A 16965-nucleotide genomic window follows, 5' to 3' on the forward strand; every position below is an offset into this window, starting at 1 on the left:
GTGCATTTTCATGGGCTGAAACTAGGGTATGTCCCTTTAATCTACAAACCTGTAGCACACTTGGATAAAGTTATAACAGAGTGAAACAAGAGTCTGTGACACTAAAACCGGAAAATATCCTTAAAAATAGACTAGAACTCGAATCAATAACGGCTACTTCTCAGACGCACGTGCTTTTAAAAAAATATGAAAAATATGACTTTGTGATATTAGAAACACCAGGATGACCAGAAACACTCCAGTTCTACGGAAATGAATAATGTAAACAATAAAATATAAGTAATGTTTATGTTCAGTGATCATAAACGGCTCTAATAGTGAAACATATGCTGTAGTGTTTAAAAACTAGGGTCTGTCCCTTTAAAATTGTTCTTTGTGTGTACCTCGTGAAAACTTATGCTATTACGTGACCTCTTTTTCGACCAATAAAAATTTCATTTTCTTTTGAGCCGCCTTATCCCAACCTAATGTTTTTTTGGCACGTTCATTTTCATTTCATTGTAACGTATTTTCGTGCTTATATCTAATTAAGGTTCAAGCACGCTGTCCTGGGCACACACCTCAGCTATCTGGGCTGTCTGTCCATGACAGTGGGTTAGTTGTTAGTGCTTAGTGAGAAAGAAGTGGGTGTAGTAGTCTTACACCTACCCACTGAGTCGTTAAAGCTCGTTCTGGGTGGGAGCCGGTACCGGGCCGCGAACCCTGTACCTACCAGCCTTATGTCCGATGGCTTAACCACTACACCGCCGAGGCCGGACTTTGGCACGTTCCAGGAAACACTCTTTTCATAAAAGGCCTTAACGCATCCGGAACGATTTCGTACGACGGAAAATCATTGGACATGACATGGCGTTGTTGGTTCGTATCAGATCGACTCACAGAAACCATGGCGTCGTTAACGTTCATGAAGGTCAGATACAAAGGCGTCAAGATGCGGCACTCAACCATATCACGTGGTCGGTTTGGGATCGATCCCCATCAGTGGGCTCATTGCGCTATTTCTCGCTCCAGCCAGTGCACCACGACTGGTATATCAAAGGCCGTGGTATGTGCTATCCTGTCTATGGGATAGTGCATATTAAAGATTCCTTGCTGCTAATCGAAAAGAGTAGCCTATGAAGTGACGACAGCGGGTTTCCTCCCTCAATATCCGTGTGGTCCTTAACCATATGCCCGACGCCATATAACCGTAAATTTAATGTGTTGAGTGTGTTGTTAAATAAACCATTTCCTTTTTTTAACCATATCACGTTATTAGTGTGCGCGTGTTTGTGCGCGCGTGTTTGCTGGGGGTCTTGTTTTTTAAGGGTTTGCTGGCTCTTGTTTTTCGTACGCTTTGTTGTGGGGGGTTTCTGGGGAAGTTTTCGGGGTTTATTTTGTGTGTTGTTTTTTAAGGGGTTAGGGGGTTGTTCGTTTGGTTTTGGGTGTGTGGGTTTTTTCGGGGGGGGGGGGGGGGGGGGCGCGGAGTAGGGGTTGTTGGTTTGTTTTGTAGGAGGAGGTACATGATTGTGATTGGGCTTTGTGTTTTATTTTTATTTACCAGTTTCGACGTATTTTAAATTCATATTTATTTCATTATCTGTAACGTATTGGATTAATTGCTTCTATAAGATGTAGATGATGTTATTTTCTAGTGGTACCCGAAACGTCGCCGCAACTGATAATATCCACGACCAGAGTGGTGACGTTGTTAGGAGAATTGACGACTCTGGAGTGTATATTTGGTGGCAAGTACGTACACCTACCCAAACACACATACATTATACACTATACCATATCACACATACATATATACACTATGCATTATCACACATACATATATATACACTATACATATCACACATACATTATATACTATACATATCACACATACATTATACACTATACATATCACACATACATATATACACTATACATATCACACATACATATATACACTATACATATCACACATACATTATACACTATACATATCACACATACATTATACACTATACATATCACACATACATATATACACTATACATTATCACACATACATTATACACTATAACATATCACACATTACAGTATACACACTACATATCACACATACATATATACACTAGAATCAATCACACACATACATTATAACACTATACATATCACACATAACTTTATACACAATAACATAACATCACACACATATCATATAAGCTATACATTATCACACATACATTATACATTATCACACATACATATATACACTATACATTATCACACATACATATATACACTATCACACATACATATATACACTATACATTATCACACATACATAATTATATACACTATACATTATCACACATAAACATATATACACTTAAATATATAAACACACATACACTCTCTCTCTCTCTCTCTCTCTCTCTCTCTCTCTCTCTCTCTCTCTCTCTCTCTCTCTCTCTCTCTCTCTCTCTCTCTCTCTCTCACACACACACACACACACACACAAACACATGTATAATACACATATATACACAGGGCTTGAACTTAACGACGGCACCGACGGCAATTTTTTTCCGTCATTGAGATATAAATTGCCGTAGGTAGAGAGCATTAACGATGGCACTTTTGTGCCGTCGGTAAAACTCCTCAACAATGGCAAAATATATACACCAGGTAGTACATAATCTGCCAACATTTTCACATTTGAAATTTGTTTACATACAGCAAAATAACCCTTCTGTCATATTTATTTTCTGCAGATGTTACTTTAAAAAATAATTGCCATACTGTTAACTTATATAAATTTTTGAGAAATTGAAACTGAAACCAAAAGCTTCCCCCGTTAAACTAGATTTTGTTTTTTATTAATTATATTAATTAGAGATGCGCATCAAAATTTTAAAGGCTCACTATTTAATTTTTGGATGTAAATTTCAAAACTGTCCCCTTGATTTTGTTCTGTCCCGGAGCAAGTCACTTGCTATCCAGAGACAGGCCCCGGGACTGACATGCTCGAAACTCTAGTGGTATATGAGCATGTAAATATTATTCGCACTCGCACTCATTCTCAGCGGAAGTCGTACTGTCTATCGGAATATTCCGATCATTAGAAACACATCGGCCAATTTCTATTCGTAATCAGCCGAGGTGTTCCGATGTATTACGAATTTGCAGAACGAGCGGGTGAGGTGTGCTGCTTTTGTAGCAATCTCGCAAATTAAAGGCATATTGTCACAGACCACTGACCTATTTAATGGTCTAACAAAGTATTACCTGAACAAAAATAATTTGATTTGTCCCTAAATGTATTTTATTCAACCATCTTCATAAACACCATTCTCCATTTATTAATGACATTTTGTAAAAAATAATTGAATTATGGCAATAGTCCATAATTAAAAAACTAAAATTGCCGAGAGGGTTGACATGGATTTCATTCCATCATGGTTCAGTTGAGGTGATGCAATAGCTAGATTTGGTTTCCAACAATTAATGTGATTTTTAGTTATTATCCATTTTTAGAGAAATAAGGTCCTTAAATCCGTGACAGTATGCCTTTAATTGTAACCAATGTCAAAATATTTAACGATATTGCTATGTTTATTTACTTGTTTACTTACTAGTAACTACCTGTTATATTTAATTATTTAATTTTTAAGGTTTTACTTTCAAAATGTTCGCGTGTTGTCAGGGGGCGGAAATTAGCGTTTGCTGAATTTGTCGCGTAGGCTTACACTTACGCCTGACGTCAGTGAAAACTTCAAAAGAACAGTGATTAATAATTAACTGTTTGACAGTGGTGGTTATATATTGATAGTCGTAAAGTTAATCAGTGAGAATGGTTAGTAATTAATTATTAATGAGCAGTTAAAACTTCAAAATTACGGTGATTAAATTAATACTTGTTTGATGATTATTAGTGGTAAACTTGTTAATAGGACTAAAATGGAAAAAAAAAGATTGTTAGTATAATTATAGTATAATTTTAACAATTAAGGTATGCTAATTTCTGAGGAGAGCAATGCCTCAGGAGAGCTTTTGTTTTAGCTCCTGAAGATTTTACAAAGGGCATTCACTGTTATACATTATCACACATACATATATACACTTATATAAATTTACACACACACACACACACATATATATATATACACACACACACACATACATACACACACACACACACACACACACACACACACACACACACACATATATATATATATATATATATATATATATATATATATATATATATATATATATATACACACACACACACACATGCATACATACATACATATATACATACATACATATTATATATATATATATAATATATATATATATATATATATATACACACACACACACACACACACACACATACATACATACATACATACACATATATATATATATATATATATATATATATATATATATATATATATATATATATATATATATACACACACACACACACACACATGCATACATACATACACATACATGTATAATACACATAATATATATAAACACACATACACATACAGATACATCGATATACGCACCAAAGACATGCACACACATACATGTTGTCATACACAATCACAAAGATACAAACATAGCAAAATGCATTAACACATACACAAACATACACTGTCACATAACCATATCAGATACACGTATAAAATGACATACACATAAACATGTATACATATCGTTTCACAAAAAATATACACACTCGCGCGAGCACATGCAACATACACATAAACATACGTACATATTTATAAACACACAGACACTCAATACAAAAACGCACACACGTACGCACGAACATACACGTACATATTATGAATAGGCACATGTCACGGGGATCCTATAATACCCGTAACTGAATGAAACACGATTATCCAAATATCTCTCCTAACTGTATATCTATTATATCTCTCTGTAACGGGCAGTTCAACCCGCGTGTGGCTCGTCTAGGTATGATCAGAGATACGATCTTATATAAAGTATATGTAATATAGCACGTTTAGTTCACTAGAAAACACAACAAAAACGCAATACACTTTGGAAGCTGGTATTAACCTACGCTGACAAATGTACTGCCGCAGTAGTTAATTAACAACAACAAATAATAACAACCCAGAACTGATCACTTAATTAGTTAATATCTAGGTGTCTAGTTTACACAATATGCTAATCACTTCACCGTGACACAACACCCACACGTGTGATAATTGAGAAACGCTGCCAGGGGAATTTAATTAATAACGGAATTACAACTATTCCTAACTGGTTAATTTTTAATTAACCCGTAACTACTCATTCAGTAACCTTGTAACACAGAATTAATACTGGTACCTATCACAATAAAGACATTAACCTACAGTTTACCTAGGTCCTCTAGGATGACTGGCTAAGCTTTAATAATTATTTAGACAGTGAGCCTACAGTTTACTGCGTCAGATGACCGGCAGCACCGTCTAAATAATATTGGTATAATACAGTATTAAAATATTTAAAGTCACATCAATCACATCAAGGTTATACACAGAGCAGAAATAATATTTACCAGTCCGGACGGACTAACGTTCACCCTGGAAGCCTTCCTATGTTTCTCCCCGATAACTCTAAAACACTAGCTATTTATTATAAAATCCCAGACTGGTCCGGGGAGAGCACGCGGAACCGAATCTTATGATGTGTATATTTCCACAGTAACCAATCGGTATTTTTTTCTTACAAACCTAGACTTACTGTCGCCTAGTTCGCCAAATATACCCCGATCGTACCGAACTAGCGGAGGTATTACGTAACTACTGGCCACATGGCCTGCGCATCTGGTTCGGGTGTGTATTGGAAAGTACAGCTCGACGACCGTCGCGCAGAGGTATTACGTAACAAGGTGCCCACCTGGGCTTAAGTGCATATTGGGACTGAACACGACCCTCTAAAACAATTAATATCGCCACAGGCGAAAAGAAATAAGAGCATGTTCCGTCACAGCACATAATAAACACACACACGTTCACGCATGTACATGCATACTCATACACTATGTACATTCATTCACATACAATCAATATCTGCCACGCAATCTGCCTGTCTCTGTCTGTGTGTGTGTGTGTGTGTGTGTGTGTGTGTGTCTCTCTCTCTCTCTCTCTCTCTCTCTCTCTCTCTCTCTCTCTCTCTCTCTCTCTCTCTCTCTCTCTCTCTCTCTCCTTTATATACATGTTCGCATATATCTCTCGATTTGTTTCAGTTGGATCCTCTAAAGTATACTAATTGATCAGAATTAATACCGGTGGCCATCTTCAAGTTCATTTATCTCAACAGTAAAATTGGCGGTACATATACTCTGTCAAAAAAGAAACGCATAGGCGAAATATTCATGGAATTATCTCTTTAATACAAAGTGGCATAATTTCGTTATTTATGATCGTATCACAGTACACTTTGACATGAGTATGTAACAGTGTTCTTGCTATGGACTGACGGCAGTAGAGGCGTTTTCGTCACCAAACAGCGTCGCACGAGGACGCTGAAATCAGTACCTTGTGTGGTCACCAGCAGCAGCAATCACTGCGCGACATCTCCTTGGCATAGACTGAATGAGTCTCTGAATCCGGGCACGTGGAATCCTAGCCCATTCTTCCTGCAGTGCATGTAACAGTTGCGGAAGCGTCTGAGGCTCCGGGTCACGCTGGCGTTCACGTCTGTCCAGTTCGTCCCATAGATGTTCAATGGGTTGAGATCTGGCGATCTTGATGGTCATGGCAGCACATTAATGTTCTCATTCTGTAGGAAATTCATTGTTACACGTGCCGTATACGGCCAGGCATTGTCCTTCTGAAAGAGTTCTCTCTGTCGATACAAAATGGGAAGCATGTGACGGCGAAGTATTTCATCCCGGTAGCGTACAGCTATCAGGTTGCCTTGTACGAACACAAGTTCATTTTTGCCGATGTATGAGATGGTTCCCCACATCATGACACTCCCTTCACCGAATCTGTCAACTTGGGCGACGCAGTTGTTGGCAAAACGTTCATTGCGGCGTCTGTAAACACTTTGTCGTCCATCACCTCGCTGTAGAAGAAAACGTGACTCGTCGCTGAACCATACTCGCCGCCAGTTTCCCAAGTTCCACCCCTGTACATTCGTGCACCAGCGAACACGTAAATGCCGATGTTGACTTCGCAGGACGGGGCCACCATACAGTTTCCTAGCCCGTACACCAGCTTCTCGAAGTCGGTTCCAAATGGTTTGTGCAGACACCCTTCTCAAACCAGGTATGCGTCCAGCAGTGTTCGTTGCTGTGGCAGTTCGGTGAAGCAAGTGCAGAACCCGGATGTAGCGATCTTGTGCTGCAGTTGTTATGCGAGGTCTTCCACTTCTGGGCCGGTCTTCAGCTGATTGAAACTGCTGGTACCTGTCCCAGAGACGTGAAATGGTGCTCTGATGGACGTTCATGTGGCGTGCGACTGCTGACTGCGATTCACCTAACTGGAGGTGGCCTATAGCAATGTTTCGATTCGGCAGGCTTAGTCTTGGCATCTTGTAACTCGTCTATGTCGAAATGAAAATGAGGCATCATTGCGAGCATTGCAGCTTTAAATACCCATCACTACCCCAATCTTTTCCCCCAAGTTTCACGTGCATTCGCCAAAATCTGACCATTTCACGCCGATTTCCTGCAATTGTCGCGCATCGTGCCACAACGTGCGTTAAATTTGTTTTAGGGTGCATTCCAGGAACATTAACAAATATGGTCATTCAGCAACATTGTACAAAAAAAACCCGATATTTTGTCAAATCAAACACTTTTCTTCTTTCCCTATCACCTATGCGTTTCTTTTTTGACAGAGTATATATAAACGACAAATTAGTGTTCAGTTAGTTTTTTGGTGTATGAAATACATTAGCCAAATTCAACTATAATTCGTCTGTCTGTCTGTCCTATCATATTACTAAGTATTCAATATGTCTGTATAACATCACACTTTTTTAAAACACTTCTTTATCGCAACATGCAATTTCATTTAAAGGGACAAACCCCTTTTTTTTTAAAAACACTATGGCATATTTTCCACCTAGACCCTTGTTTCGAACCGTAAAAAATGGACACTAAGTTTTGTTAATTTACAAACCTGTAACAAATTTGGATACAACAGACTGAAACAAGAGTCTGTGGTTGAAATACCCTTAAAAATAGACTAAAACGCCATAACCGATACTTCTCAGACGCACGTGTGGATTTTTTTTAAATATGAAAAATTTATTTTGTGGTGTCAGAAACACCAGGATGACCAGAAACACTTCGGTTGTACGGAAATGGATAATTTAAACAATAAAATATAAGTAATGCTTGATTTCAGTGATCATAAACGGCTCTAATAGTGGAAAATATACCTTAGTGTTTAAAAACTAGAGTCTGTCCCTTTAAGGGCATGGTATAAATCAGTTATAAACTTCCTCGTGGTATGCATGGTTATTGCACACTTTCGATATGTTGATCACAGAAGATATATAATCGTGCTATCAGCTGTCAATGCAAGTATCGAAAGTGTGCAATAACCATGACTTATGAATACCACGAATAAGTTTATGTAGTTACCGATCTGCACCACACCACTATGTGACGAAAGACGTTTGTTTTGTTTAACTACACCACTAGAGCACATTGATTTATTTATCATCGGCTATTGGATGTCAAACATTTGATTTGGTACTTTTGACATAAAGTCTTAGAGAGGAAATCGCTACATTTTTCCACTAATAGCAAGGGATCTTTTATATGCACCATCCCACAGACAGGATGGCACATACCACGGCCTTTGATATACCAGTCGTGCTGCACTGGCTGGGACGAGAAATAGCCTAATAGGCCCACCGATGGGATCGATCCTACACCGACCTCGACACCCCCCCCCCCCCCCCCCCCCCCCCACCGGTCTCGGTGGTGTCGTGGGTTAAGCCACCGAACATAATGCTGGTAGGTACAGGGTTCGCAGCCCGGTACCGGCTCCAACCCAGAGAGAGTTTTTAAGGGTTCAATGGGAAGGTGTAAGGCCACTATACCCTCTTCTTTCTCACTAACCACTAACCAACTAACAACTAACCCACTGTCCTGGAGAGACAGACCAGATAGCTGAGGTGTGTGCCCAGGACAGCGTGCTTGAACCTTAGTTGAAATGAAATGATGACATTGATTTCTTTCAGTCCTATTCCTCAGATCACATGGTTCAGAAACGGCAAACCGCTCGATATTAACCGCACCACAGTGGTTAGAACGACCAAGTATGGACGCGTGTTGGAGATAGTCAACGTCACAGAGAGGATGGAAGGCTTTTACACTTGCCGTGCGGAGAACAAACTCGACGTGGCAGAAACTGACGTCTTCATAGACGTAAAATGTCAGCGACCTTCATTAGCTTGTATTCGTATTCATATAAATTATTTATTATTATTGACATGTTTTAGTAAGGTAATTTTATTATTATTTTATTGTTTGGATAGCCCGATCAAAAATAAGTGCCCGATAAATATTATAAACTACAATATCCTAGATATTTTATTTAGATGGCACCTTCAAATAATGTTTGGGGTTTTTTTTTCCCTTTCCCCAGTTTATAATATTTACCTAAATTGTCCCCTTCAAATTATTCTTGCGTACAGAGCGACATTCCCGGAACCATAGGGGTATAGGGGCACGTAGAAAGAATAAGACAAGACAAGACAATATATGCTTCTCATCCCCACGGACGATTCATCGATCATTTGTCCATCCATCCATTCATTTGTCCATCCGTCCATCCATCCATCCATTTGTCCATCCATCCATCCATCCATCCATTTGTCCATCCATCCATCCATCCATCCATTTGTCCAGTCATTCATTAATTCACACTTGCATTCATTCATTGATTCATTTATCTATTCACCAATCAATCAATCGATCGATCGATCTATCAATAAATTCTTTTTTTAAATTAATTAATTTATCCATCAATCCACCCATCAATCCAATCGTTGATCCAGTGACCCTAAGCCAACCTCCCACCAAATCCATCCATCCAATCGTTGATCCAGTGACCCTAAGCCAACCTCCACCAAATCCATCCATCCAATCGTTGATCCAGTGACCCAAAGCCAACCTCCCACCAAATCCATCCATCCAATCGTTGATCCAGTGACCCTAAGCCAACCTCCACCAAATCCATCCATCCAGTCGTTGATCCAGTGACCCTAAGCCAACCTCCACCAAATCCATCCATCCAATCGTTGATCCAGTGACCCTAAGCCAACCCCCCACCAAATCCATCCATCCAATCGTTGATCCAGTGACCCTAAGCCAACCTCCCACCAAATCCATCCTTTCAATCGTTGATCCAGTGACCCTAAGCCAACCTCCACCAAATCCATCCATCCAATCGTTGATCCAGTGACCCTAAGCCAACCTCCCACCAAATCCATCCATCCAATCGTTGATCCAGTGACTCTAAGCCAACCTCCCACCAAATCCATCCATCCAATCGTTGATCCAGTGACCCTAAGCCAACCTCCCACCAAATCCATCTATCCAGTCGTTGATCCAGTGACCCTAAGCCAACCTCCCACCAAATCCATCCATCCAATCGTTGATCCAGTGACCCTAAGCCAACCCCCCACCAAATCCATCCATCCAATTGTTGATCCAGTGACTCTAAGCCAACCTCCCACCAAATCCATCCATCCACAGCCGGTTTAATGATCCGCGGGGCCTGTAGCACAAATAACAGCGGGTCCCCCTTCTCGGGGAGAGGGAAACAATGACCTGATGAAAATAAATGTACACATCACCGCAGGGACCCCTGAAGCGCGGGTCCCGTAGCACGTGCTACATGTGCTACAAGAATAAATCGGCTCCGCATCCATCCATTCATACATACGTCAATCCATTAATTCTGTTTTTATTATTATTATTATTATTTAATTTTTATTTTTATTTTTTTATTTTTTTATTTTATTTTATTTATTTTTATTATTATTATTTTATTTTTATTATTATTTTTTTTTTTTTTTTTTTTTTTTTTTTTTTTTTGGTCTGTAGCCAAACCTATCTGGATCATGGCACCAAAGTCGACAACGGCAGTAGAAGGCGATGACGTCATATTCACGTGTCGCGCGAGACCGGCGGTCGGAGAAGCCAGCCTAGCGCCACCGCAATGGTACATCAATGGACAACATGTTAACAGCTCCTCGGGTACTAACAGTTTATTTATTTATTCACTAAATTTATTTATTTATTTATTTATTTATTTATTTATTTTATTGTTGTTATTAATATTATTTCCATCATCATTATCACTATTTTGTTGTTGTTATTGATCATGCTGCTGTTTCTTAAAGGAACATTCCTGAGTTTGCTGCAATTTTAAAGATGTTATCGACTAACAGACTTTTTAACGATTGTAATTACATATCAAATATATTTTTCTGCATAAAATATTAGTGGCTGTATATTAAACGTGTTTCTGATCGTTCTAATATTTGTACTAGGTTAAATTTCATTTTATTTACTAAAATATAATTTTTTCGTACGTACGAATCCAGTTTGGGCTTCGTACAAATATTAAGACGACCAGAAACACATTGAATATACAGACACTGATATTCTAAACAAGAAAATATATTTTATATGTAAGTTTAATCGTAGAACTATTTTATTAGTCGGAAACATCTTACAATGCAGCAAACTCAGGAATATCCCTTTAAGAATCTAAAATATAGGTAGGCTATAAAATTGCTTAATTATCATTAGCATTAATATATACTCTTCAAAAAAAAAAACTAGGCGAACTCGAATAAGAATTTACAATTGCCAACATGTTACGGTATATTATTTGTGGGGAATGGTTATATGATAATAGTGAATTAATTGGGCAAACATTACAACCGGTAGTTAGTATTACAGTAGAATTTATGACCACCAAAGATCTTGAAGGACGATTGGGGTCAGAAGTGAAATTTTAAAGTTGACGTTTTTTTATCAGTAAATCGCTAATTCAAACAATAAAAATGACTAAAAACAAAACAATAACAACTGTATGATCAACAGAATGAAAAAGATTGACAGAAATAATGTTCCACAGTGATTAATGGACCTTCCTGGAAATGGTCAAAATCGATGACACCCCACGCACGTGTACGAGGCAACTGCGTGATGCATGTGCAAACTATGGAATGTGTTTCGGTGTGTTGATAAACAGACCTGAACGTTCTTTACTAGGATGTCTGTGGTCAAAACGTATATATTCGGTCTAATAGTTGATATTAACATTAATATTTCAGGTTCCCCTACTTTTATTGAAGAGTGCATATGATAAAACAATTTGTTTTTATTTACCGTAGTTCAGTCATATATATATAAATATGTAAAGATCTATAGCATAATATGTCGCTACTGCCGTAGCAATATTCGGTGTCGGTGCTAATAACTGTGGTCCTGTGGTGTCATAAATGCGGAAGAATGCAGGGGGAACTTAATGGTTTGGTTTTGTAAAATGTATTTATTATTTTTTTAAATAATTGATTAAAATACATTTACTATTTTTCAAATTGCAGCTGATGACAGCAAGTTTGACTTCAGTAGCGACGGGATATACCTCAGCATTTTCAACGTTTCGCGAGATCACGACATCATGTGTGTTCAGTGCATCGTCAGCAATGACGTCGGTTACCAGTTCAAGGACGCCTACCTCAATGTTATTTGTACGTTGTGTTATCACCATTATAACCATCATCATCGCCATCATCTGTATTACATAGGCATCGCTGGGTATCACAACCCTCAACCCCCACTCCCATCCGCACGCACACACCCACCCCTCATAGCGTGTGCCCAAAAATATCACATATCATTCCTGCGAACATGACAGTATTAAACAATGGTGCCCCAAAACATTCCTGAGTTTGCTGCATTGTGAGATGTTTCTGACTAATAAAATATTTCTACGATTAAACTTACATATTAAATATGTTTTCTTGTTTAGAATATCAGTGTCTGTATATTCAATGTGTTCCTGGTCATCTTAATATGTGTAAGAAGCCCAAACTGGATTTGGTCTTCAAATAATTTCGTACGTACGAAAAAATATATTTTAGGAAATATTAAATTCAACCTAGTACAAATATTAGAACAATCAGAATTTTTTTTAATATACAGCTTCTAATATTTTATGCAGAAAAATATATTTGATATGTAATTACAATCGTTAAAAAGTATCTTTTAGTCGATAACATCTTTAAAATTGCAGCAAACTCAGGAATGTCCCTTTAAAGCAATAAAGAAAATAATTTGAATTTGAATGATGCATAATACGTAATTATGTATTTATATTTCAGTGCCAATCACTATAATCAGTAAACCACGTGACCTTATAGAAATCAAGCACGGGCAGGCGATAACCCTGGTCGTCATGGGAACCACAGATCCGAGTCGGACTCTGAAGTACGAGTGGTATTACAATGATCGACCCCTGGACATTACACAGCCCCAGTTTTTTCTGAACCGGAATGTAAATGAGTTGACCTTTGACACGTCTGTTTTGAATAGAGCCGAGGCAGAAGACTTGATGGGCGTGTACGTCTGCAGGGTGTCACATGACCTGCAGACGATACCTGTCACGGTGAACCTCCGCCTGGTTCCACTGATCGTCAAAACAGAACCAATCGTGACAACAGAACCAGTTGTCATTTTTCCAACAGAAGGTATTATTATGTGTCTTTTATTCTGCAATCACTATGTATCTATACCTATATATTGTAGTGAATTCGGCTGACGCTCTTTATATAGTTATGTTCATTTGTTTAGTTAATAGTACCGATATTGTTCGTTGGTTTTCGGTCGATGTTTTTCCCCAAGTTAGAGTAAAACCGATTTCAACCATTCTACAGTAATCTTTGCGATTATTTGAGTACATACAAGTGATATTAGGACTCAAAGGAACGCCTACACAATAATATCTGTATCTATATTTTAAAAAGAAAAAGTCAGAAGCCTCCTTTAAAAGTCATATATCCCTCTTTAATTCAAATGTTCGCCTGTTCAGGCTCCATCGGGAAAATCTGTCGACAAAAAATAAAAATACGCACATAAAACCACTAGCAAAAACAGTTAAGGCTGTAATTAAAATAATAAATAATATACTTAAGTCTATATAAGAAAAGGACCTACAAATAAAGTAACGTATACAAGATAAAACAGCCATCAAGCCATCGAAGAGTGAATGAATATATATTATATATTATCTCAAGCCCCCTTGCTACTTTAAAGGAGAAGTGCCAGCAACACAGAAGGATTTTGTATTCGTATATCTATATCTATATCTGTCTATCTATAACCTGTCTGTGGGATGGTGCATATAAAAGATCCCTTGCTGCTAATCGAAAAGAGTAGCCCATGAAGTGGCGACATCGGGTTTCCTCTCTATATATCTGTGTGGTCCTTAACCATATGTCTGACGCCATATAACCGTAAATAAAATGTGTTGAGTGCGTCGTTAAATAAAACATTTCCTTCCTTCCTTCCTTCCTTCCTTGCATTCTAATAAATAAAAGTGTAACACCATCTCCACTAATTAGGAAAGTGTGTTAATTTTTAACTGCGTTCAGGCACATGTGGGTCAAAAAAAAAAAAAATTAAGCCACTGTATGTCATAAAAAAAATACATCATGTTTTGTTAGCGATTATAGTGTAAACAGGTGAACCGACTGTTCTTGACAAACTGAATTTTTCCTTTAAAAAAATATTAATCAGTGTTCTTCCACTGTGCATATTTCACAAAAATGTGCGTGTGTGCGTGAGACAGAGAGAGAGAGAGAGAGAGAGAGAGAGAGAGAGAGAGAGAGAGAGAGAGAGAGAGAGAGAGAGAGAGAGAGAGAGAGAGAGAGAGAGAGATTTTGTTATCTATCAGTTGGCCAATACTAAACGAAATTTAAAGCCATAGCTCAAATCTCCCCCCCCCCCCCCCCCCCCCCCCCCCCCCGTCATGGACAGAAGTCAGATGTGCCCACGACAGGCGTGCTTGAACAGTTCTCTGGTGGAAGCATGCCAAAAATTACCCACGCTCACACCCACACTCTATTGAGACTAAGGAAAAGAGCATTAGATTAGCAGCAAGGGATATTTTATATGCACCATCCCGCAGACAGGATAACACATACCACGGCCTTTGATATACCAGTCGTGGTGCACTGGCTGGAACGAGAAATAGCCCAGTGGACCCACCGACGGGGATCGATCCCAGACCGACAGCGCATCAAGCGAGCGCTGTACCACTGAGCTACGTCCCGCTCCTAGAGAGAAAGAGATAAAGAAGGAAACCAAATTGCAGTAAAGATGCTGACAGACGCGTTTTCATGGATGACGAATTATGTAGACATGCTCCCCGGAATGTGGGAGTTTTTTAAATAAAGATGCTGACAGACGCGTTTTCATGGATGACGAATTATGTAGACATGCTCCCCGGAATGTGGGAGTTTTTTAAATAAAGATGCTGACAGACGCGTTTTCATGGATGACGAATTATGTAGACATACTCCCCGGAATGTGGGAGTTTTTTTAAATAAAGATGCTGACAGACGCGTTTTCATGGATGACGAATTATGTAGACATGCTCCCCGGAATGTGGGGTTTTTTAAATAAAGATGCTGACAGACGCGTTTTCATGGATGACGAATTATGTAGACATGCTCCTCGGAATGTGGTTTTTTTTAAATAAAGATGCTGACAGACGCGTTTTCATGGATAACGAATTATGTAGACATGCTCCCCGGAATGTGGGTTTTTTTAAATAAAGATGCTGACAGACGCGTTTTCATGGATGACGAATTATGTAGACATGCTCCCCGGAATGTGGGAGTTTTTTAATAAAGATGCTGACAGACGCGTTTTCATGGATGACGAATTATGTAGACATGCTCCCCGGAATGTGGGTTTTTTAAATAAAGATGCTGACAGACGCGTTTTCATGGATGACGAATTATGTAGACATGCTCCCTGGAATGTGGGTTTTTTTTAAATAAAGATGCTGACAGACGCGTTTTCATGGATGACGAATTATGTAGACATGCTCCCCGGAATGTGGGAGTTTTTTAATAAAGATGCTGACAGACGCGTTTTCATGGATGACGAATTATGTAGACATGCTCCCCGGAATGTGGGTTTTTTTAAATAAAGATGCTGACAGACGCGTTTTCATGGATGACGAATTATGTAGACATGCTCCCCGGAATGTGGGTTTTTTTAAATAAAGATGCTGACAGACGCGTTTTCATGGATGACGAATTATGTAGACATGCTCCCCGGAATGTGGGAGTTTTTTAATAAAGATGCTGACAGACGTGTTTTCATGGATGACGAATTATGTAGATATGCTCCCCGGAATGTGGGTTTTTTTAAATAAAAATGCTGACAGACGCGTTTTCATGGATGACGAATTATGTAGACATGCTCCCCGGAATGTGGGAGTTTTTTAATAAAGATGCTGACAGACGCGTTTTCATGGATGACGAATTATGTAGACATGCTCCCCGGAATGTGGGTTTTTTTAAATAAAGATGCTGACAGACGCGTTTTCATGGATGACGAATTATGTAGACATGCTCCCCGGAATGTGGGAGTTTTTTTTAAATAAAGATGCTGACAGACGCGTTTTCATGGATGACGAATTATGTAGACATGCTCCCCGGAATGTGGGAGTTTTTTAATAAAGATGCTGACAGACGCGTTTTCATGGATGACGAATTATGTAGACATGCTCCCCGGAATGTGGGTTTTTTTAAATAAAGATGCTGACAGACGCGTTTTCATGGATGACGAATTATGTAGACATGCTCCCCGGAATGTGGGAGTTTTTTAATAAAGATGCTGACAGACGCGTTTTCATGGATGACGAATTATGTAGACATGCTCCCCGGAATGTG

At 38.7% G+C, this 16965-nt stretch overlaps 1 protein-coding gene across 1 annotated transcript in view; it reads left to right on the plus strand.

Annotated features, from left to right (window-relative positions):
• Positions 1-16965, plus strand: part of LOC121378126 (neural cell adhesion molecule L1-like) — a 42195-nt gene that overhangs the window by 18959 nt on the left and 6271 nt on the right. The window contains exons 6-10 of the mRNA XM_041506225.1: positions 1635-1731; positions 9220-9413; positions 11090-11242; positions 12604-12750; positions 13384-13749. Coding sequence (XP_041362159.1) covers positions 1635-1731; positions 9220-9413; positions 11090-11242; positions 12604-12750; positions 13384-13749 — 957 coding nt within the window. The remainder of the gene's footprint in view (positions 1-1634; positions 1732-9219; positions 9414-11089; positions 11243-12603; positions 12751-13383; positions 13750-16965) is intronic.

Source organism: Gigantopelta aegis, chromosome 7 (assembly GCF_016097555.1).
Source record: "Gigantopelta aegis isolate Gae_Host chromosome 7, Gae_host_genome, whole genome shotgun sequence".
Lineage (NCBI taxonomy): Eukaryota > Metazoa > Mollusca > Gastropoda > Neomphalida > Peltospiridae > Gigantopelta > Gigantopelta aegis.